This window comes from Lygodium microphyllum, chromosome 27 (assembly GCF_053477565.2).
Source record: "Lygodium microphyllum isolate KBCC chromosome 27, Lygodium_microphyllum_v1.1.10, whole genome shotgun sequence".
Taxonomy (NCBI): domain Eukaryota; kingdom Viridiplantae; phylum Streptophyta; class Polypodiopsida; order Schizaeales; family Lygodiaceae; genus Lygodium; species Lygodium microphyllum.
The window spans coordinates 74,824,349-74,847,182 of NC_141161.1; the positions used below are offsets into that span (position 1 = coordinate 74,824,349).

At 44.4% G+C, this 22,834-nt stretch overlaps 1 protein-coding gene across 3 annotated transcripts in view; it reads left to right on the forward strand.

Moving 5' to 3' along the window:
- Nucleotides 1-3,561: 3,561 nt before the first annotated feature.
- Nucleotides 3,562-22,834, forward strand: part of LOC148012474 (uncharacterized) — a 111,101-nt gene continuing 91,828 nt past the window's right edge. Inside the window, exons 1-2 of one of the 3 annotated variants that reach the window (XM_087669473.1) lie at nt 3,562-3,836; nt 17,499-17,577. In XM_087669473.1, coding sequence (XP_087525599.1) covers nt 3,692-3,836; nt 17,499-17,577 — 224 coding nt within the window. In that variant the 5' untranslated portion in view covers nt 3,562-3,691. The remainder of the gene's footprint in view (nt 3,837-17,498; nt 17,578-22,834) is intronic. The other 2 variants (XM_087669474.1, XM_087669475.1) reach the window with 2 other exon arrangements.

Sequence of the window (22,834 nt, forward strand, 5' to 3'; positions counted from 1 at the left end):
GAGTTCGTATGTAAGACTTTCAAATAGCAGTTTCCAAAAGACTTTCAACCAAATGAGTTTTTTTATAATGTGATAGATATACTAAAGAAATAAGACATACATACATCATGTTATATGCCTCAAAATCTTAGATTTAGGAGAGTAGCTTGTGGGCTACTTTAAACACATGCACCTTTTTCCTAATGAACCTAAAGATACATAAGCTATTTTTTCTAACAAGTTTAAGTACCTTATCAGTGGTAAGCTTCCTCTCCTTTCTCACAAGTATTGTGTTTCTATTATTCCGTATGTTCTTGATGACTAATGCCCTAACCACATTCCACAACTTCCAAGTCTTTTCATCTAGCTGACCTTGATCTCCAAAAAGTGATATCCATGTTTTAATCATGTCATTTTGGCTAGATGCTCTTAAAAAAATCCCTAATCTTTCTCCACACTACCCTTGCCTCTCTACATGTCCAAAAGAGGTGCTTGATTGTCTCTACATGTCCAAAAGAGGTGTTATCCCACTTACCCTCCTAAAAACACTCTTGGGCGTTAGCTTACAAACTCTCCTCCAACCATCCCCCTCCTTCCAAGCTCAACTCAAACCAGACAATGATCTCTTGGTTGTGTACATTTCAGTCCTATCCTCGACCCATATATCAATCTAGTGTAATACACCTTTGTTGGCCAACTTGGGGGAGAGTTTGGGGTTCCTATTGATTGGAGGCACTTTGTCCTTGTAGGCCTCTAGGAAGGTCCAAATACATTGTAGCACAGTCACAATCTCCCTTTCTCTTCTTTCTTCTTTTCCCCACTCAAAGGTCTTAAAAAACTCCTTCCATCCTCTGATTAGCATCTTGATGGTTTCATAGCCTTTGAAGGCCTCCTTGATGGCCGATGCTAGCAATTTGTCTTCCCAAATTCACATTCCCCACTTCATCTTGGTCAATGTTGACCCATATAGCACTACCTTAGCAATGACCATCCATGGCTCCTGCTCATCTAGTCGCACCATGAGGCTCCTCACCATGTCATAGAGCTTCTCAAGGCCCAAGCCTCCATTGTACCATGCATTTGTGTTGGTGCCCTAGGCCACTAAGTGCCACCTTTTTCTTGCACCTATATCCCATGGGAATGAGCTCATCAGTCTATCAATCCTTTCATTTTGCTTCTTAGTAACAAAGGTAGCTACCATCATTAGTACTTTGTCAACCACCACTATCATCTTTCTAGTGAGTGATAGTGGCTTCTTAACATATTTAACCACCTTTTGTGAGGCTTGGAAATCAGTCACTCCATTTTCTTAACACCTATGAGTGCTAGGCCTACGGGTGCTCCTAGGTACATGAGTACTTCCCTAGTCCTGACTACATCCCTATCGCATGCAACCAACTCGGGGGGTTATCCAACCCCAAGTAGACCATTTTCAATTTTGGTTTGCTCACAAGAGCACTTGATATCTCCGAGTACTCGTCGTATACCTAGAGAAGCCTTCTTACATTTTCTTACTCTGCTACCACTAGACTTGAGTTATCATGTACAAAGAGTTGGGTATACATTTGCGATCGATCTGGAAGAGGCAAGGCCTTCAGTACATCAACTTCCACCATGTATTGGAGAGCTTTAAGAAGTGGGTATGCATCTCTAGTGAAAAATAACGGGGCCAAGGGGCATCCCTGTAGCCTTGTCAACCTCTGTAAGTGTGGTGGATGTGACATGTATCCATTCACACCCACTCGAGTAGTGGCATTTGAAAAGAGCATGGCCATCATTTGCAAAAATTAATACCAAATCCTAGTTTTCCCATTACTACTAGTAGAAAGTCCCATCTTAGCCTATCATAGGATTTATGTAGATCCACATTGATAAGCACAAAGTTTCCCCCACTTTCAATAGCATGTTTTATGGCTACCATCTGATTCAATATGACATCTTGTATTTTATGGCCATGTACAAAATCTCATTGGGCTTTTTGTAGCACTCTTTCTAGAATAAATGTAATCCTAGGATTCATGTTTGTCAGAGGCCTCCACTGAGAGGGCTTAATTCTCACCACTCCTTTAAAGAGGAGTTTGATTCTACCCTAATCAACCTCTAGAGGGATTGCTTCCCTCCTCACATAGGCATTAGCAAAGCTGGTTATATCATATCCACATGTGGACCACGGGGCTTGGTACACCTCAACAGGTATACCATCTAGCCCCAGTGACTTGCCTCTTTTCATTTCCTAACCACAAAAAGCAAATTGTCAATTGAGAATGGGCAGGCTAGCATTGTTGCCACCTCTTTATCCACCACCCTTCCAGTTGTTGTTTGCTTGGAAGTGATAGAGTTTCTCATGATAATTCTAAGCCTTGCTCTCTTGGTTGACATGTGTGGGGTGTACATTGGCGTGACATGTACCACCTCCCCAAATTTAAATCTGGATGTTGAGTGCAGCTCCTTCTTGCTCTTTCCATATGGCCATTGGTTCTAGCTCTTCTCGGACCAACATCATGGTTCCTCCCCTCCCTCTCTTCTCTTCAATGAGAAAAGTGTTGTACCCCAGGATCGTCAATGAAGTGGTGTCTTCTTGTCTAAGACTTACCCTTGTCAAGCTTGCTACTCATTAATCTCTTGCATGCAACTTTTCTTTCCTTGGAATAATATCCCCTAATGTTCGATGATATCATATTAAGCTTTTTGTAGTTATTAACCATATTGTACATTAGAATAGATCTCTTGGAATTCTTTATTTCCTTTAGTGAGGGGAGCATAAACATTTCTATCAACAAAGGGTTATCCTGGCCTGCTTCTTAAGCGATAAGAGAATCTTTTTCCCCCCCTTTGCTCTAGCTTACTCTTTATTTGGAGGTTGATTCTCCTTGCTATCTAGGCGATGAGGCTTACCTCTATCCTTGCTCTACTCCTTGCCTTGGTTTGCCTTCCCTTTGCTACTATGTGGATCCTGTCTTTTAGTTTCCATCTTAGGAGCATGCATTTCCTTTCCCATCGGATAATCAATCTTGGGGTTTTGCGTTTGTTGGTGGTTCTCAAGTGGGTTTCCATTCTCTTGTTCCTTTTGCTTGCAATCCCTAACATAGCCACCTGTTTCATGACATAGATAGCACGCATCAAGGAAGTGACTAAAGTGAACCTCGATGCATATCTCGATTCCATTTAGGTCATAGACTTCCAAGAACTTGGGGACATCCATTTTCCCATTCCATAGAATACATACCTTCTTATTATAAGCTCTAATAACTCCATTCGCAACCTTCTGGATGTGTAGTACTTTGCTGAATGCTTTTGTAAGCGTTTTGATTGCAAATGATACATGCACCTTGAGTACCTTCGCCCCCTTAGCGATTGCTTTGATGAAGGTGCATCTCAACCTCCCCCGTATCGAGCTCATGCTTAAGTGTAGCTGCAATAAAATCAAGGTCCATTCTATCATCCTCCTTAACAAACCTCTTCTTTAGTAGTTCTGCCTTAGCACCGTTCCTGGTGGCGGATGCTGCGTCGGCCATTGCCACGTGTCCCAGTGGCTGGGCTCTTAAATGCGAGTTATTGCCTTTTATTGTCCGGATAGTAACACACGTAGCGACCGTTACCTCACGACCTGCTCGCCTCAAAAATTGATGAGAGCCTCAAAAATGACAATCTACAGTCACTAACTCTCTCCGCACGACTATATTTCTGTTGTGGAAGTCCACTACGACTGATTATGCTTGGAGGAGGTGGTGGTGACATGAATATGTCTACTCTCCCTCGGTCCTTTCTAGCGAGGCGCACCAACTCTTTCACTCCGTCCCCGATTCAACAGCTTTCTCGTCTTGCCGAGGAACGTAATGCCATCAATCTTGCCGAAGGTGAGCCGCTGAGAGAGAGAGAGAGAGAGAGAGAGAGAGATTCCAACATTCCGAGCTTCTACTCGGGAGGCACCGCATACCTAGCTAGGTGCAGTTGAAGGCAGGGGCTGCTTGTGCCTCCCTTGCAGAACTCATGACGGTGTCATAGTCTACAATGTGGGAATTACAACGGGAATTTGATCTTGTCATAATTCACAATGTGGGAACTATCGTAGGAATTTGTAGGCCTCTGCGCTTGATTGCACTTTTTTAGGTATGTGGTGCTCCCTCACAAAAGCTCATGATGTTGTCATAATTCACAATGTGGGAATTATAGCAGGAATTTCTAGCCCCTTGCTACCACCACACCTAGTTAGGTATATGGTCCCTCCCTGGCAGAAGCTCACGATGTTATCATAATCATCAATGTAGGAATTATAGTGGGAATTTGTCCAATACTTCTCGGGTAAAGTTACAGAAAGGGGCCACCTAATCTCCACTAAAATTTCCTCTTTTTGCAATGGCATGTGGTTTTGTTATGAGCTTATGGTTTCTCATAAGAATGTGACTAGCAAAGACTTGATGTTGATGTTCACTCGAGATTAGGGCTCGTGTTTAAAATGAATGACACCACTGAGAATGGAGCGCTGGAGATTGCCCCCGGGCTGCTGATGACTCCGAACTGGAAAGAAGGGGGGGGGGGGGGGGGGGGGGGGGGAGTTCTTTTCCTCCAAAAGCCATCAATTGCATTTTTGCCACTGCTTTGCTGCTGATTCTGACTGTTTTTCCACCAAACACAGACCTGAAGAGGCTTCAATGGCTGCACGAGCTGTTGCTACCATGAGAAAATGCAGCAATGATGCAATTTGAGATTGTTTGGGCTGAAATTCAGCTGGTCAAAGGCAGGAAAGAGCTGTGTGGGGGTTTCACGATGGAAAACACAGCTGTCTTAGGTAAAACTGGGGTGCTCTGTACTGATGGTGAACACATCTATGTAGTGAAACAAACTACCTTTGAAAGTCTTCAGGGTGTAAATGCCTTTCTCTCCATCTCCCAATAAACCATTTTAATGGTCCCAAAGTCTTTCAAAGTCAAGGGCAACAACTCTATTGATTGGTATGCCTTTCTATGGCACAACTCAATCTTTTTCCAAAGATCTTGTGGTATTTTAGTTTCTCGGAATTGGTTAAGAAAGACTTGCTTGGTTGGTTCATATTCCTGCTGAACATCAGGATTTCTTTGACTTAAATATCAGTCATGATCCTCTATCCAGTCTCGACACTTTCTGCTTTGGCGATGGATGCATTGAACAACTCCATTGAACAATGGTCTTGAGATCCAAGGTTTCTATGGCTTAAGGAGGCAAATTCAATGGTTTTTTTGAGCAGTTGAACTGCTTACGACATTGCATCATGGCACTGAATTCCCATTTATTGCATAGCATTTACCACAAATTGTTTTAATGGAGCTCATCTGTTTGTATTTTATTGTCAATATAGTACATTTACCTCTGGCTTTATCGTCTAACTTGGATTAATTCAAGCATATGATGGGTAAATTTTCATGCTCACTGGATACTGGTGTTGCATATGTGCAAAGGTTGCTTGACAGGTGATTGTTGACCCTTCTTGTGAGGGGGTTTAATGGGTTCTATTCATCCTGCTATCAGAATTCAGATCTCTTGGCAAACTTTGGGGTTTGAGTTTGTAGCCTGAAGTAAGAGCATGGAAATAGCATTAGGCATCTTGTCCATAATTTTCTATGGGCAGCGGGTGATGGGTGTTCGTCACCTTCAAAGGTTGCTTGGCCAGTCATTATCATCCCTTCTTCTTAAAGGGGCTTGAGATATTTTTATTGAAAAATCTATATTTCATGGCTGCAATATGGTAAAGGAGTAGGAAAAACCGCTGATCTTGATCGCAGCCATCTATACACTACTTACTATCTCGTGTAGCCATTGACCTTCCACACAACATGGAGACAAATTCATCTCAATCTATTTGATGCATGGAGTTGTTGAAAGTGGGCATTTTGAAGAAATCCCACATCACATAAGATCAAACAACAAGACTAAGTTTGTATGTAAGAGTTACATTCCTATTTGCACAACTCAATAGAAGATGAGAGAACCAAAAAAGGTGAAAGAGATTCTCAAATCTTTATTATAGTAGTTAATGGATATTGGTAGGAGTATTGGCTACACGAGCCCAAGCATGAACCAACACTCTTTACTTTGTTTCCTCGGAGCTGCCTCATTGTCCAATCTGAGAGTGCTCTTTTTTTGAGCTAAGAATGCATTACAAACTGATTAGCTCTTTAAACAGCCCCAAAACTCAAATGTTACCAAAGTTTCATTAATAAGAAGTACGTTCCTAGAGAGTTTTTTCTGTCCCATAAGCAAAACCCGAATTTGGGAGAATCCTTTTGCATCTATAAATATATCGGCTACCTAGCATTTAGTTCATCCTTGTTTTGCATGTTACATTAGTCTAGAACCTCTCTATTACTATTGGCGCCTTGTTTCTAGCCTATAGCCTGCCTCTAGTGGTTGCCTAGCCTCTCGCAATTGCTGCCATGTCATCATCATTTGCTGTCTAAGTATCATCAATTGCAGCCAAGATTGTTCTAGCACTTGATGATGAGGATGAATGCCAAGTGCTCCCTTGAACATCCTCATAGCTGCATGTTGGACCCAAGTTAGAACCCCCTATGTTGCCACCACATAGTCACAAATGAGGGGCGGGATGCACCCTTGGGACGTGTTTGTCAGTAGACAACTGTAGGCAACTCGCAAGGGAACTAAAGTGCAGCGTGCAATTTCCTCAGATAGATGGCCTCTATAGTGCCATTGAAGAGAGCCCTATACTCTACGTCGATCATGGAAGCCGCCACTGTCTCCTGCTTACGGCGCAAGAAATGGTGCCATGCCCAAGGTGTAGAGATAGCCGCCATGTGAACTCCGTGTGTTAGGATCTCCCACCCAGCCAGAATGAGTGTATCTTTGCAAATATAAACCATGATTGTAAGTTAGCTTAAAATTATAGATACACCTTAAATATCTTAACACACGAAGATAAACAGTCCAATGAGACATTCTAGGTGCATTAAAATACCAACTAAATAAACTAGCTGAGAATGCAAGGTCTGGCTTAGTATGAATCAACCTGAGCAATTTTCCTGTAGCATAACGATAAACATGAATATCAAAAGGTTGATCCAAGGTATCCTTGTGTAGATGGACAATGGGATCTAGAGGGGTGGCCATTGGCCGTGTTTGATCAATGCAATACTGTTCCACTAGTCATAGGATGTACTTCTGTTATGATAGAAAGATACTTTCCTTGGATCTAACAATCTCCATCCCCAAGAAATGAGATAACAATCCTAAGTCTGTCATCTTGAAGGTAGCGCAAAGCTGTGCCTTAACTTTTGCTAAAGCTACAGAATTTGAGCCAGTGAGTAATATATAATCAACATATAGCAGGATAAAGCTAACCCTTACGCTAGTGGTGTGCATGTAGAGATTTGGATCATAGGGGATAGAATGGTATCCATGAGTCCGTAAAAACTCATCCATCTAGTGGTACCAAGAGCTCGGCACTTGCTTCAAGCCATAAAGGGCTTTCCGCAAGTGAAATACCTTGTCACTTCAGCTAGCGGAAGAAAAGCTGGGAGGTTGCTCCACATAGACTTCTTCCTCCAAATAACCATTCAGAAAGGCACTTTTGACGTCCATCTGATAGATTGGCCAATTGTGGTGAGTGGGAGCGCAAGCAAGAGGCAAAAGAATGTCAACCAAGTGGTAGGAGTGAAGGCACTACAAGGCAAACCTTGTATTTGTCTAAAGTACCATCAACGTTTAGCTTGGACCTAAAAATCCACTTCGTTCCGATGATCGGCTTGTGACAAGGACAATCCACCAATGTCCAAGTCCCATTTCGATTAATACTATCTAGTTCCTTTTCCATGGCCTCACGCCACAGAGGGTCATGGAGAGTCTCTTGTCAACTATGTGGCTCAGAATGTGCAATATAATCAGGTGTAAATAGTGATGTATATGAAGCATGAGGGGCAAGCCAAGTCCTTCTAGGGCCCTTTGGAGTGAAATCTGGTGGAAGGATGCCCAAATACCAGGTGGTTTATTGGTATCAGCGAGGTAGCGAGTATCACAGAGGAGGCTTGAGAGCTGAAGTATCTACAAGAAGGTCAAGAGAGAGTAGTAGACCTGGCTTGAATAGGCATGATCTCAAATGATGTGAGCGAAGGTGAGAATGAACCCTTTGGAGTGAAATCTGGTGGAAGGATGCCCAAATACCAGGTGGTTTATTGGTATCAGCGAGGTAACGAGTATCATAGAGGAGGCTTGAGAGCTGAAGTATCTACAAGAAGGTCAAGAGAGAGTAGTAGACCTGGCTTGAATAGGCACGATCTCAAATGATGTGAGCGAAGGTGAGAATGAAGAGTCTAGTGCAGAGGACTGCACTATGTCCCTCTCATCAAAGATGACATTTCTTAGAACGATCACCTTGTTTGACCGAGGATTGAACAAATGATATGCTTTCGCTTAAGAAGAGCCCACAAAAATCAAGAGATCTTCAAGGGTGTGTATATAAGCATAACTTTGAAGTGAGAAATAACAGACTGAGAGCCAAGAAACGCCTCGTACAGAGGCTTTTTAGAGATCGCCATAGTCGGGATCAGTTGAGGATGTATACCAAAGTGTGAAGAGCCTCGACTTGAAGGTGCTCAGGAAGCCTTGTTGTGAATAGCATAGAGTGTGCCATATGTAGGACAATCTGGTTCCTATGCTTTATGACCCCATTTTGTGGAGAGGAGTTGGTAGAGGTGAGCTAGCATGCAATTGGACTTGCGCTTGAGGAAGTATACCCATGTGTATCTAGAGAAATCATTCACTATAAAAAAGAAGTATAGTGCACCATTTAAGGTGGCAGTGGATGTGGGACCACAAAGATCTACATGAATGAGCCTAAGGGGTTCAGCAGCATGAGTGTTAAGATTGTTGAGAAAAGGGTGTATGATGCTGCTTACCTGGTTGAGATGCTTTACTCTTGAGATAGTTTTAGGCATGGAAGGCCCTCAACCATTCCTTGACGTGATAGCGTATAAAGAGAGTCGTAGCGAAGATGTTCTAAGCGAAAATGCCAAAGATGCTCATAGTTTGCAAGCTTCCGTGTAGTGGCTAAAGCTTGGAAGCGATGAAACTTCGAATCATTGTCAGTTTGCTTGGTAAGAAAATGTGTCGTGTGGTAAAGGCCATTAGGATGCTTTACAAACCTCTTGAGATAGTTTTAGGCATGGAAGGCCCTCAACCATTCCTTGACGTGACAACGTATAAAGAGAGTTGTAGCGAAGATACTCTAAGCGAAAATGCCAAAGATGCTCATAGTTTGCAAGCTCCCGTGTAGTGGCTAAATCCTGGAAGTGATGAAACTCCGAATCATTGTCAGTTTGCTTGGTGAGAAAATGTATCATGTGGTAAAGGCCATTAGGTTGTGCCATGTTGTGAGCAATCACTAAACTAGTCAGAGAGTCTAGGATCTTGACTGTGGTTGCTGTGAAGAAAACTACTCGTCCCAATTAGCAAAGTTGCTGAATAGGCAACACATTTATCCCAAGCTGGGGGACATGGTAGAGATCATCTAGTGAAGTGAGATTTGGATCTAGGTTAGTGGGAAAACTGATGTGACCCTGGGCGTGAATCTTGATGGAGGAGTGTTTTCTACGTGGATACTCTCAGGTGGAGGGTTTGGGAAATAAAAATGTTGGCTCTCGGGGTCATGTGATAGGTAGCTCCACTGTCTACAAGCCAAACAAATACCGATGTGCTTGGCTATGACGAGTGGGCCTCTACAGGCACCCCATTAGGAGGCAACTCACAAAAGTGAATGAGACTCGCATTCAATGTCTCTAAGGAGATGATGTGGGCCTCTACATGCCAGTTAGACAAACCCTTTGGAGTTGAATAGTTTGCCGATTGTGATGACGGACCGGTGGCAGTGTGGGTTCGGTCTCTCCATTGCCCTTGCTGAGGGTTGCTACCACCTTGCTACCCCTATTGGGGGTTACTCGATTGGGGCGCGGGGGTCTGAGTCTAGGATTTTGGTTGTGTGCCTCTTGCCTTAGATCGAGAGACTCGTCATAATGGCCAACCTTTTGACAATGTTGATAATACCTATTCTTTTTAGGTGCATTTTGCTATCCAAGTTTAAGGGAAGATTGATTGGTTCCTTGGGATTCACTAGCCCGGTTGATCTTGATCTTGATTTGATGTTTGTGTACCCTTGCCCTGTTGCCCCCTCTGAGAAGATGCAACAAGAGCCCTCTCTATCAAGGATGTGTTATGAAATTGATCGAATAACCGTGTGTAATGCAACCGTTGAGACTCATACTCATAAAATGTGGGTATCTGAGACTGTGAAATCACCTGCTGCACAAAATGGAAATATTTTCTTGGCAACTTGTTAAGGAATAGGGTAGCCTGATGACCTGTATGAAACAAGAGCGGGATCAGGTTGGGGTTCCAACTCTTGCACTAAATCCCATAGGTTTTGAGAGTCTAAGACGTGCTTCATCAAATTTGATCAAGTGGTGTAGTTTGACTTGTTGAAACAAGTCTCGTCATTAAATGCATACTTGGCGGATGAGCTAGAACCATGAGGTGTTTGGAAAGATGGATAGATGGGATAAGATGGTAGTGGTGGTAGTGGATAAGAACAAGGAGGGGGTAAAGGTGAATAGGCAAAATTAGGATGTTGATGTCCAATAAGTGTTGATTGCTGCGAAGGTATTGAAACGGCGGACATAGGTCTATATGATACCATAGGTGTAGGTGGAGGCATTGGGACATTACAGCCTTGTTCAAATGTCGGCTGGGGGAGCGGAAGATGACAGAGGGATGGGTGGGAGCCCAAATGGATTTGTGATAGATGTTGTTGTGGGAAACATCGTAGGTTTCTTTTGTCCATTAAATGCACTAGATGAAGATGCACCTACTCCATAATGACCGTGAGAAATAAAATCATTTGAAGAAAAAGGAAGGGTAGACGAACTTATAAGTTCTTCTTTTAGCTTCTTACCTAGTTTTGAGTTCATGAAGAAATACTTGTCTTCCTCATTACTCACAAACCAAAGCTTGTTTTGAAGAGTTTTTTCTTGATGAGCATCTCTTGATCCAACAGAAAATACAGAATCAGTTGGCATAGAATTTGAAATAAAAGGGTTCGTACTTGGCATTGGAGAAAAGAAGTACCGTGGTAGTAATGTGTAATTTGAGCCAAGTTCCACTGCAGATGGCCGGGTTCGTAGTGGAGATTCCGAAGGTCTTGCAAGATCATTAGTTTTGTGCACCAAATCTAAAGGAGAAACTCAGGCTTACCTTCAACCTCTTGCTGAGCCCTATGCATAAGGATGAGATCATACTGAGCAGTAGAAATTTGATATGGTTTGTGGATTCCATGGTAGTTCAATGGTTTTCCACCCGTGTGAGATTGGGCAGTAGCATAAGGATGAGATCATACTGAGCAGTAGAAATTTGATATGGTTTGTGGATTCCATGGTAGTCCAATTGTTTTCCACCCGTGTGAGATTGGGTAGTAGCAACTTTGGAGGCCTACTCTTGATCGTTTCTGTCCATGTTTGAGTGTGGAGATTGGAGCAGTGTTGTGAATGTGTTCGAAGACATCAGACCCTTCTGTTGTTCCTGTTCTCACAAACGAGCTTTCCGATCAAAAGTAAAGGTTTCTCAGAGTACCTAGCTCTGATACCATGTGAAGAAATTGTCTAACACAAAAAGCATAAAACCAATCGTATGACAAAGCTCAGACTGATAAACTTAGAACATAGTTAGGGTTAGGGTTAGGGTAACACAGAGACAGTGAACACAATGAATAATAAAGTGAATGAATAATGAATATATAGTGCTTATGCAGCAAACATACTATGTAGTGAATACTAAACCTTGAACTCTCGTATCTCTAGGATCAATTCAGAGATTATGAGCTGTAGAGTGTATCATACTCTAAACGGATCTCAAATCGATGCAAAGGCAGCCTCCAAGTGTTGAACACCAGCAAACGCAGCCAAGGCATGCTGGATTTGATACAGATAGTAGTGAAGGAGAGAGAAAGACTAAAAGCGCAAGCACTTAAGGAGAGAGAAAATTTGCACAACTGTTAGGTGCAAATGCAGTAGATAGAGGTAAGAGAATGTCAGGGCGGTAGGCAGAAACCCAAAACATAGCATTCAAAGGAGAGAGAAGATAATGGCAACAACTGCTAGTTGATGGTGATTGCAACCAACTATAAGGCACAGCATCCAACTATAGGCAATAGCTCTTGGAACTTGGCGACAGTTGCAAACACGTGAGGAAGGTTGGAATTAGGTGCTAGATGGTAGTAGTTGGCTAGTGGAAGCTCGAACCGCAATGTCCTCCACGAATGTGTTGTGGGCAGTAGCGATATGGCTCTTGAAACATGCAAAAATGAGATTAAGGAAGAGTGGTGGGCTGCATGCATATTTATGGAGAGTTTGGGGCACCCAAACTAGGGTTTTGGATGTGGGACACACCGAAACTAGGGTTTTGCATGTGGAACACAATAATTCTTTTTAAAATAAGAGGTTTTCTTCATTTATCAGGCATGTTTTGGTTTGTTTAGGTCAAGCTAATGCATTTTTAGTTCAACAAAGGGTTGCTGGTTGGCTGCGCTCCAATTCTGCTTGTCTGTACCCTCCGCCCCAATCTAGTAGTGTAGCCAAAAAAGGGTACGTGGCTTTGTCAGTCAAGGAAAGGGTCCCTTTGTTGAGAAATCCTTCACTCTTTACTTGTAGTTTGCGTTTTTTCATTTTTGCGTTTTGCGTTTAGGGCTTGTGTTTAGGGTTTGCAGCCCCAAAAAGGGGCGCCATCCTAGACTAACTGTGTCTATTTATAGGCCACTCTCTCATTCATTCCTTACGGCTGATTCATTCAGTTCATCACCTCTTCTCTAGCCTTTCCACTACCCTCACACCCCTATATGAGGAGATTGTGGTTCATGGTTCATGGCTGTCTTCATCATCTTCCTTGTGCTATGGCACCCTTGTTCCCTTATATCACATTCACTCCATGATTCAGACTTTCGTCATTCCATTAATTAGAGTTTCTTCTCTCTTCTTTTCTCTTCTCCATGTCTACCGAGTTCTCTCTGTGTTCCTCCCCCCAAACCCTACTGTCTCGTTGGTACGTCATCTTTTGACATGGTATCAGAGCTGGATCTGCTCAAACAGCGGCAAAGATTTTCCATTCCAGCGACGGTAAAGATCGGTGGCGGGTTCGGCATCCACTTCTCTTCTTCTTCCACTGCGTCAATATCTCGTTTTTGCAGGTTGTAGGTGTTTTCAGCTTGCTGCCCACACCCCTTTTGCGGAGGACATCGCAATCTCAACTGTCCCTTGCTGTCATCTAAAGTCTGGTGCCTGTTTCCAGCCTCCCATCCGCAGTTTGCAGCTGTTTACAGCAGAGCGACTGTTGCTGATCATCTCCATTCAGAAAGTAATCTCGTTTTTGCAGATTTCAGGTATTTCAGCTTGCTGCCCACACCTCGGACGCAAAGGACATCGTGGTCCAAGCTGGCCATTGCTGCCCACATCCCCGATGCAAAGGACATCGTGGTCCAAGCTGGCCATTGCTGTCTATAACAGTCTGGTGCATGTTTCCAACCTACAACACACTGTTCGGAGCTGATTTCAGCATACTGATTGCTATTGCTGGTTTTTCTTGCGTTTTTAGTCTTTTTCTCTCCTGCAGCCTGTGCTTTAGTCTTTCTCTCTCCTCACTTGCGTTTATAGTCTTTCTCTCTCTTGCATTGTCATCTACATCAGATCTAGGCTTCCTTGGCTGCGTTTTCCCACAAAGATCCTCCTCATCAGAGAAGACAAAGACCGGTGGCGGGTTCGGCATCAACATTTGATTTCTCTATCATTTTTGCTGCGCATCGGGAGATATCCTTTTTCTCCCTCCCACCCTTCCTTCTCCAGTTTGTCACACCGGTACCATGGCATCTCCACGGAGAGATTGCCCTTCTACTGGGTGCTACTATTGCGGCATGAACGGTCAACCCATTGAAGACGGCCGATTTCGACCTTTGCTCCCTATCTCTTCGGAGTATATGTGTCTTCTCCAGTTTGTCACACCGGTACCATGGCATCTCCACGGACAGATTTTCCTTCTACTGGGTGTTGCTACTGCGGCACGAACGGTCATCCCATTGAAGACGGCCGATTTTGACCTTTGCTCCCCATCTCTCCGGAGTATATGTGTCTTCCACCAAGCACTCCTTGTGTTACCTCTCCTTTCTGGGCCATAGAGATCGTTTTGGGCCACAGAGATTGTTCTGCATCGGCTATGAGAGTCAACGTGCACTAAGTTCTTTTGAGCACAGGGAGGCTCTAAGACCTTCCAAGGTGATAAGTCCTCCTGGAGACCATCCCATTGCGTGGAGTTTTTCTCCATCCACTAGACGAAGATCGTGAAAGCCAAACAAAAATCTATACGCCTTGTATACCCGACTTTGAGCTACGCTCATCCTGCTAATTGGATTTTGAGAGTGTGAGGTCTTTTGGATTTTTATAGGATGACGGAACAAAACATGGATGATTTAATGGATGAAGGCAATCTTCTTGAACCTACAATGGAACAAAAATTGGATTTAATTATGATGCAGCTTGATGAAGAACGAAGAGCCCGACAAGCTTTGCAAGTTCAATTGGCTAATTTCCCACGATCGACCACCGACAAAGATGGACTACAACTCGAAGATCTTATCCGATGAACCATCGATGCGACTCTCGAAGCTCAATCCATTCGCAAAGAAACAAAGATAAGTAAAAGAAATTTCAAATTCCATACTTTCAATGGAACTTGAGATGGAAAGACTGTCTTTGCATTCATCAGTCAGTTTGATGATTACTTTCATGAAGAGACGGGTAGAGTGGCTTTCACGGCCCACATCTTCTCCACAGTTCACTTTCTTGAGAGCCTGCAATTGTTCCCCACCCTTGGCTCATCTTGAGTCTCCTTCTTCCCCACCCTCTTTCACTCATGTTCGAGAGGCCACTTCTGGGTGCTTCCTGGCTTCTTCTTTTGAGCCCCAGATACCTTCTTCAGCACAATCGGCGGCACTTCCTTCGTCATCAAATCCTTCGTAGTCTGTGAGCCATGAGTGGTTGGATTTCCTTTCTCTCTCAGACTGGGATTCAGAGGGGTTTTTTCTTTCTTTGCCCTCTGAGGGGGGCATCTACATCTATTGCGACTTCAGAGGGGACTCCTATTCCTCTAGTTTCAAAGGGGGTCCCCACCCCCCGCTCAATCCTTCACACACCTTGGCAGGGGGTTTTTACCTTCTTATTCTACCCTTGGATGGGGTGGCTTTCCTCTAGCGGTCATCTCACCTATTGATACCTAGGATCTCGAGGATCTACCTAGATCGGGGCCTTGGAGGTTTAACCGCGACTTGGTGACAAGGCCTTTGTATTTCTTCTTGCATGGATGTACAGAGCTAGTGGCTTCTCTCCTGAGGTTGAGTTTCGGGTTCTCTAGTTCACTCTGTCTAGTGTTCTTTACTACAAGTTACCTTTCCTTTCAGGTGGAACTCTTGGATCTTAGGGATCCTCTACATCTTCTTCCTCCTCTTCTTCTTGCCTCGGTCACTTGGTTTGCATGGAGGCAACTCCCGAGATCGGGTAGGGGCATATTCTTATGGTTCTCGGCACCACACAAAGTCCGACATTCCTCCTATGCATTGTATGTTTTCATCATCTTTGTACTAGGGCGCTTGGGCAAGTGAACATTCCCCACGAGGGACACTGTCCAAGTGGCACTTGCTGCATGAGCATTCTTTAGCATGTAGCATTCCATCTCCACCTCACTCTTCTTTTCTTCCCCCTTTTTGGGCCTGAGAGGGGGTGTTGAGAAACCCTTCACCCTTCACTTGTAGTTTGTGTTTTTGTGTTTTGCGTTTAGGGTTTGCAGCCTCAAAAAGGGGGGCCATCCTAGACTCATTGTGCCTATTTATAGGCCACTCTCTCATTCATTCCGTACGGCTGATTCATTCAATCCGTCACCTCTTCTCTCCAGCCTTTCCATTGCCCTTACACCCCTTTAGGAGGACATTTTGGTTCGTGGTTCGTGGCTGTCTTCATCATCTTCCTTGTGCTACGGCACCCTTGTTCCCTTGTATCACATTCACTCCACGATTCAGACTTTCATCATTCCATTCATCAGAGTTTCTTCTCTCCTCTCTTCTTTTCTCCATGTTTGCCGAGTTCACTCCGTGTTCCTCCCCGCAAACCCTATTGTCTCGCGGGTACGTCATCTTTTGACACCCTCTATACCCACTTTGAAGTCTTTGTAGAGGCCTCCTCTTGTGTGCCTAGTATCTCCATCCATCTACAAGAAGTGTCTGGGTTTGGGTCTATGTGATCCTTCCTCTCGAAATGTGCCACTACTCTGATCCTCTGTGTGGAGTAACCACCAGTGAGTGCTGTAAGGTCAAGATCCTCTCGTTGAGGCCATCCTCCTCAAGGTCAAGATCCTCTTGTGGAGGTGACCATCCTCCTCAGGGAATGTTCTGTTTGTGGACTTGGGGGCATTGTGAGATGTAGCCAGGTCATTGATCTTCAGGATATATCCATTGGGGAGTCTGTCAAGGATTTGGACAGAGATAGGCCACACTCTTTGTGAGAGATGGGAGAGGATGAGAAAGAAAAGAGAGGCTTTCCTGTAGATTTGGGATTTATACACCTTTCATACTAGCCCTCAGATGGTCTGGCATTTTCACCCACCAAATTGGTGAAAACCGTTGTATTTTTTATGTACTTAGTTACATTTCATAGAGTTCCTTTGTACTTTGTATTTACATCAGGGGGGTTTTTCTCCAAGGCAGTATTAATAGAATTCTCTTTTCTTGGGTCTCTTGCCTGATTGATGCCACAGTTATACACCTTTCATACTAGCCCTCAGATGGTCTGGCATTTTCACCCACCAAATTGGTGAAAACCGTTGTATTTTTTATGTACTTAGTTACATTTCATAGAGTTCCTTTGTACTTTGTATTTACATCAGGGGGGTTTTTCTCCAAGGCAGTATTAATAGAATTCTCTTTTCTTGGGTCTCTTGCCTGATTGATGCCACAGTTTTTGATGGATCTAAGTGTTCTGGAGCAATAGAGGCCTCCTTTTGATATTTAGAGGGAGACTTAGGCTATCTGGCTCCCCTAGCTTTTTAAAGATTGACATTTGGTTGGGGCATCTCCTCCAGGCTTTGGGGATGCGTGTCCATCTAGGGGATAATCAACATGTCACGCAGCTTGATTCTGCATGCTATTTCTGGACAGGCTTCAAAAACTGTCTGGTCAATGTAGTGTACTGGCCATTCTGAAACTTTTCATATTGCTTATGTTGCTTTTATGTTTGAGATGGTATGTTTTCAGGCTTGTATTTGGAAATTTCTTGAAGGCAGCCTTAGAAGGCAAGGGAATGTGAAATGCCTTATCTCATTGATGAGATTTAGAGTTGCATCAGAACTCAAGCATAAAGGAACTTTAAAGAATTTATCAAGAGATTGCTGCTCTAAATAGACCCTGTCTGTTGTTTCTAGATTCCCTCATATGCTAACTTGCTTATCTGCAGGATTTCCTGATTTTTCTGCACCTCTGCACCTAAAACAAGCTGCAATTGCTGCTATCTCATTGGATTGCAATCAATACAGGTATTGTATGTCTGCTTGTTAGCACAAGTCATGCCAGTTGACTGAAATGTTTATCACATGGATGGGTTATTACGACTTCTCATCAGTCAGAGTGTGTACAGTGCTGGGTACTCAATGGCTTCTGAAAAGCCAAGAAACAGATTCTCTAATAGCCCTGTCACCTGACTGTGTAAAGACTATTCCTACTTAAAACTGTCATTTTGGAAACATGCTATTGGGTTAATTTCAGCCTCAGAACTGTGAACATACTGAGCTTATGGTTATTTGTAGTAAGTAGAACAAGCTTAATTTGCAGTAGTGTTCCTCAAACGCTACTTTCACTAAGGGATCTGTTGCTCATATCAATGTAGTTTCCTACTTAAAACTTGATAGAAGTACCTGATGGTCTTATGCCGTCTCCCATGAACTGATCCTGACTTTAACATCCTAAACATGATGTTTAACCTGCCAAGATCACTTCAACAAGAACAAATGCCCAAAGGGTTTTCATAGTATTTTCCTTAACAGTTATTCTATTTTGTGATCATCACTACCTAATACTGCCCCGTAACATAATTTGCAGTAGCAGGTCTCAAGGTGCTGTGGTTGTGAAAGGGTCTATTTCTAGTACACACAGTCCAAAAACCATAATGCTAATAGCATTGATCTTTTGAAAGGCTTCAAGAATCAAGGTGTGGACCCTGCCAGTTAGAATAGTAGCTGGCTAGAATACTTGACTGACTCATGCTTCCACGAATCCTTAAAATTATGTTTTGTAGGACTTATGTTTCATAAGCTGTATCCCATGTGGGTGTATCAACATCCTAAACATCATGTTTAAACTGCCAAGGTCATTTAAACAAGAAAAAGAAAGAGTGTCACCCGAGGTGCTATTATGTAGAATCTATTTTATAGATGCTCTAGTTTTTGCAATCATCACTGCCTGATTCTCCCATGATTATCTGTTGGAATTCATACGGCTGCCACGTGGCATAACCTTAATAGTGTTGAACTTTTGAAAACTTTGAGAACATAGGTTCTAGGAATAGGGAATGAGAAATGAAGAATGACATAGGAATGGTTAAGCCCATTGTGGGAATGGCATGGGAATGATTAGGTTAGGCCCACTGCAGGAATGGATATCCATGGTCATGTGGGTCGTGTTTGAGGATTGTTATTGTGGCACGTTAGCTTTGTGGTTTTTGCTTGTGTGATCCTCAAAGAGGTGTGCATACATATCATCTGCATAACCCCCCCTTCCTCTATTATTGTATCCTTGTGTTTTTAATAGCCATTTGGTACCACATCTTGTCTCCTACCCATATTTGAGTTGGCTTGGTTGGCCATAATGCCCTTTGTAAATATTTTAATTCATTAATTCAACTTTTTCGTGTGAGAGAGAGAGAGAGAGAGAGAGAGAGAGTACTTTTCATTCTGCACAATATGCAACTACTTGGTCGCGGCTGGACAGAATGTATATCATGCAGGGGGACGATTTTCTTCCCGAGATGCTGGAAATGAAGGTCTTGCAGCAGTATGCGTTGTCGGATCATTTCCCCCTTCAGCTGGAAATGCGGGCACAATCTATTGCACCTTTTATGCAGTTGCTGGATAGGCTCCCGTTACGCTTCAACTCCTCTTATTTGAAGCATCCCATATTTCAGGCCTACATGCAGCAATTGATCGACAGGTTCTTATTGGACTTCGCCTCTGAGGGCTTGCTTTTGCACGGTTGCTCTCTAATGTACGGCGTGTTGCTCGGCAGTATGGGATCCATCATGCATCGCTTTGTCGCCGTCGTCGATCTGCAGCAGAGGAGCTACTGGCTTTGGTCCGCTCCTTGCTCCTGGATTCCCCAGATGATGATTTTCTGCTGTCAGTGGAGAGGCGTGTGGCCCATCTTCTTCAAGTATTTCAGTTAAAATCTTATCAGCAGGCCAAGCTGCATACCTTGACTGACACATTGCAAGATAGTGCCTGCCAGTCTCATAAGTTCTTTCGCGCCCTGCATGCGTCGCCGGCTCGCGACAATATGACCAGACTCCAGGATCCGGAGGGTCGCATGGTCACTGATCCGCAGACCATTGTCAATATGTGCAGAAATTATTTTATGGATCTCCTTGGTTCTTCTCCCTCGCCTTCTAGCCAGGTTACGCATGCCCGCGCGGTCTTCTATCATCTGGTCCGACAGCAGGTTCCATTGGATATGCAAGCCACTTTGGAGGCGGATATTTGCGAGGAGGAGGTCATGGATGTTTTGTTGCACCTGCCGACGGATAAAAGTCCTGGCTGGGATGGTCTCACTAATGAATTCTTTCAGAGCTCAGCCACTCAGTTGGTGAAGCCATTGGTGGTCTTGTTTCAGCAGGTTTGGGAAACGGGGGTTATGCCCTCCTCATGGAAAGAAGGCCTTATCAAACTGATTCCAAAGGTCCCTTCACCGTCAAAGCTGCAACACTGGAGACCAATCTCTTTGATGGGCTCCATGTACAAAATCTACTCTAAAGTGCTGGCGAATCGGCTTCACAAGCACCTTCCCGCTATTGTGCATCCTCTCCAATATGGTTTTATTAAGGGCCGCAACATTCTGCATAATATCTTAAATGTGCAAATGGCTATTGACTATGCGCGACACTCCGGTCAGGAAGTGGTATTGATTCAATTGGACTTGGAAAAGGCGTTTGATTATGTGGACTGGTCTTTCATTGCAGATCTCATGTCTGCTATGGGCTTTGGCACCCGAATGTCCCGATTAATCTACACCATCAGTGTTGCGGCTTCATCCAGGGTTATGCTCAATGGTGGGGTTACTGAGCCCTTTGTCCTTGCACGCTCAGTCAGACAGGGTTGTCCTCTGAGTCCGCTCTTTTTTGCCCTGGCGATGCACCCGGTCCTTTCAATGTTATCCTCCATGGCAGATTCGGCTCAGCTGGCAGGGCTGTCTCTTCCTTTGGGCAACCACTTCATTAGCCAATCTTTGGCTGATGACACCTTTATGATTTTGCAGGCGGACAGGGACAACATTCGCAAGGCATTAGATGTTTGGACGCTTTTTGGTCAAGCCTCGGGACTTCGCATCAATGCCTTTAAGTCCGCCATTCTCAGTTGCACGGAGCCTGATTTACAGTCATTAGGCTGGCAAGGCCAGGTGGTTTCCCGTGGCTCTATTGTCAGACATCTTGGATACCCAGTGGGGGTGGATGTACGGCCAAAGGACCTGCTGGACTGGATTTCACAAAAACTGGCGGCGAAGTTTATGTATTGGAAGTCGCAAGCGTGGCCCTTCCATGTCCGCCTCAAAGTGGCTCAGTCAATTATGCTCCCAATGTTATCGTATTTCCTGCCATTGTTGCCATGGACGCCTACTACTTTGAAGCCTCTCACTCACCCCATCCGTTTCATGCTATGGAAGAAGGATTCTCTGCAGGCAGGCATTTCTTGGATTTCATGGTCGCATACATGTACCCCTAAGCGCATGGGTGGTGGAGCTCTTTTGGATGCAGAACATCATATGCTGGCTCTCCGTTGGTCCCTTTTTCGGGCCATGTGTGTGGATCATCACCCGTGGACTATCATAGCCCGTTATTTCCTTGAGGACGGCGGGCTCCGCCATGGTAACACCCGGCTTCGGGCCTCCTGGTGGCATGTCCTTAATGCTGATTCCCGTTTTTCCAGCTCCTCTTCCCCTTTGTTACAGCACTTGGTCGACTCTTGGAAAGTGGTGCTCAAAAAGGCCCGGTGGCACCCGGTAGGGGACCGCTTGCAGACTAACTCCTTTCAGCTGGAATTGTTGGCAGTATCGAGACTTCTTTCATGGGAAGACAAACATCAGCTCAGACTGCGATTTAACCGCATGGCCCGTTTAGGTGTGACGTCGGTTGCGGATGCTACCCTTGCCACGCGCAACGTCCTCATATCCTTTCGGACTGCTAGGCGACTTTTCAAGATCCTGCGCGGATACCGTGATTTATGGGGAAAGCTGTCGGCGGAGCTTCAGGGCAGGCAACCCTTTCCTGGCCTGGCTGTGGATCGCCCTTGGCAGGACTGGGACCTTGCAGGCTGGTTGAGTCTGGAAAAGGCCTCTACTAATCAGGTCTATCATCTTCTTATTCAGGATCGCCAATGGCTGGGTGACAAAGCAAATACTGTGTGGGGACTGCGGAAATCGCTGACATGGTGGCAGACAACGCTGATGGAGGGCTGGCTGAATAAGGCACCTTTCAAATGCAAGGTCTTTCTTTGGCGGGTAATGATTGGTGGTCTTCCTCTTGCCTCGGCCCTTGCCAAGCGTCGCATCTCCAATGGCACTTGCTTCTTCTGTACCACAACGGCGGAATCAACTCGACATCGTTTTCTTTCTTGCCCGCTCGCCAAGAATATCTGGTTACTTTTGTCGCACATGTGGCGCACTGTGGTGGGCTCCTCGCTAACTCCTTTCGACTGGGTTTTTGGGCGCCCGAAGTATCCCACACTGCCACAGTTGCATATGAAGATACTATTTCACTTCTTCAGATACTGGGGATGCTGGCACATTTGGACCACGCGCAATGCCTTTCTCTTTGATTCGGCCTCTAATGTACCGCGCCATGTTGCCAGGCTTAAAGGCCTCTTGCACTGGCAGTTAGATCTCATCCGACACGCTGACTTGCTCCCTCGGGAGGATTTGCTTCCTTGGCATATGGCAATTGCCTCTGGGTCGTTGCCATGATTCGTGTATCTTTTTAGTACACTTCTACTGGGATTTTCCCCACGTTGGCCTAGGGCCCTCGTGCCTCTTGTAATCAGACAGAGAGAGAGTGAGAGAACTTCTTCTACTAATGGCTTAGTGTCATCAACTATCTTGTAATCAAGTAATCGTGTATTTTTCGTAATTAATACAATTACCTTTTACGAAAAAAAAGAGAGAGAGAGAGAGAGGATGTGGGTCACGTGCAAGGCTTGCTATTATGGCAGATTACCTCTATGGTTTTGGCTAGCTTGATAATTAGAGAGGTGGCTGCTCCATGCATGGATATTGTTCCCTCGACCCATGTTCTGCCCCCTTCATGATCCTCTTCTTTTGTTTCTTTAGTGTGGCATTTTCTTAGCCTTTTGGCTACACGAGTGCTTGTTGTTAGTGTTTGATGGAGCTTGCTTGGCCAAAGGGCCTGATGTAAATATTTCTATACATTAATTCAGACTTCTTCATGAGAGAGAGAGAGAGAGAGAGAGAGAGAGAGAGAGAGAGAGAGAGAGAGAGAGAGAGAGAGAGAGAGAGAGAGAGAGAGAGAGAGAGAGA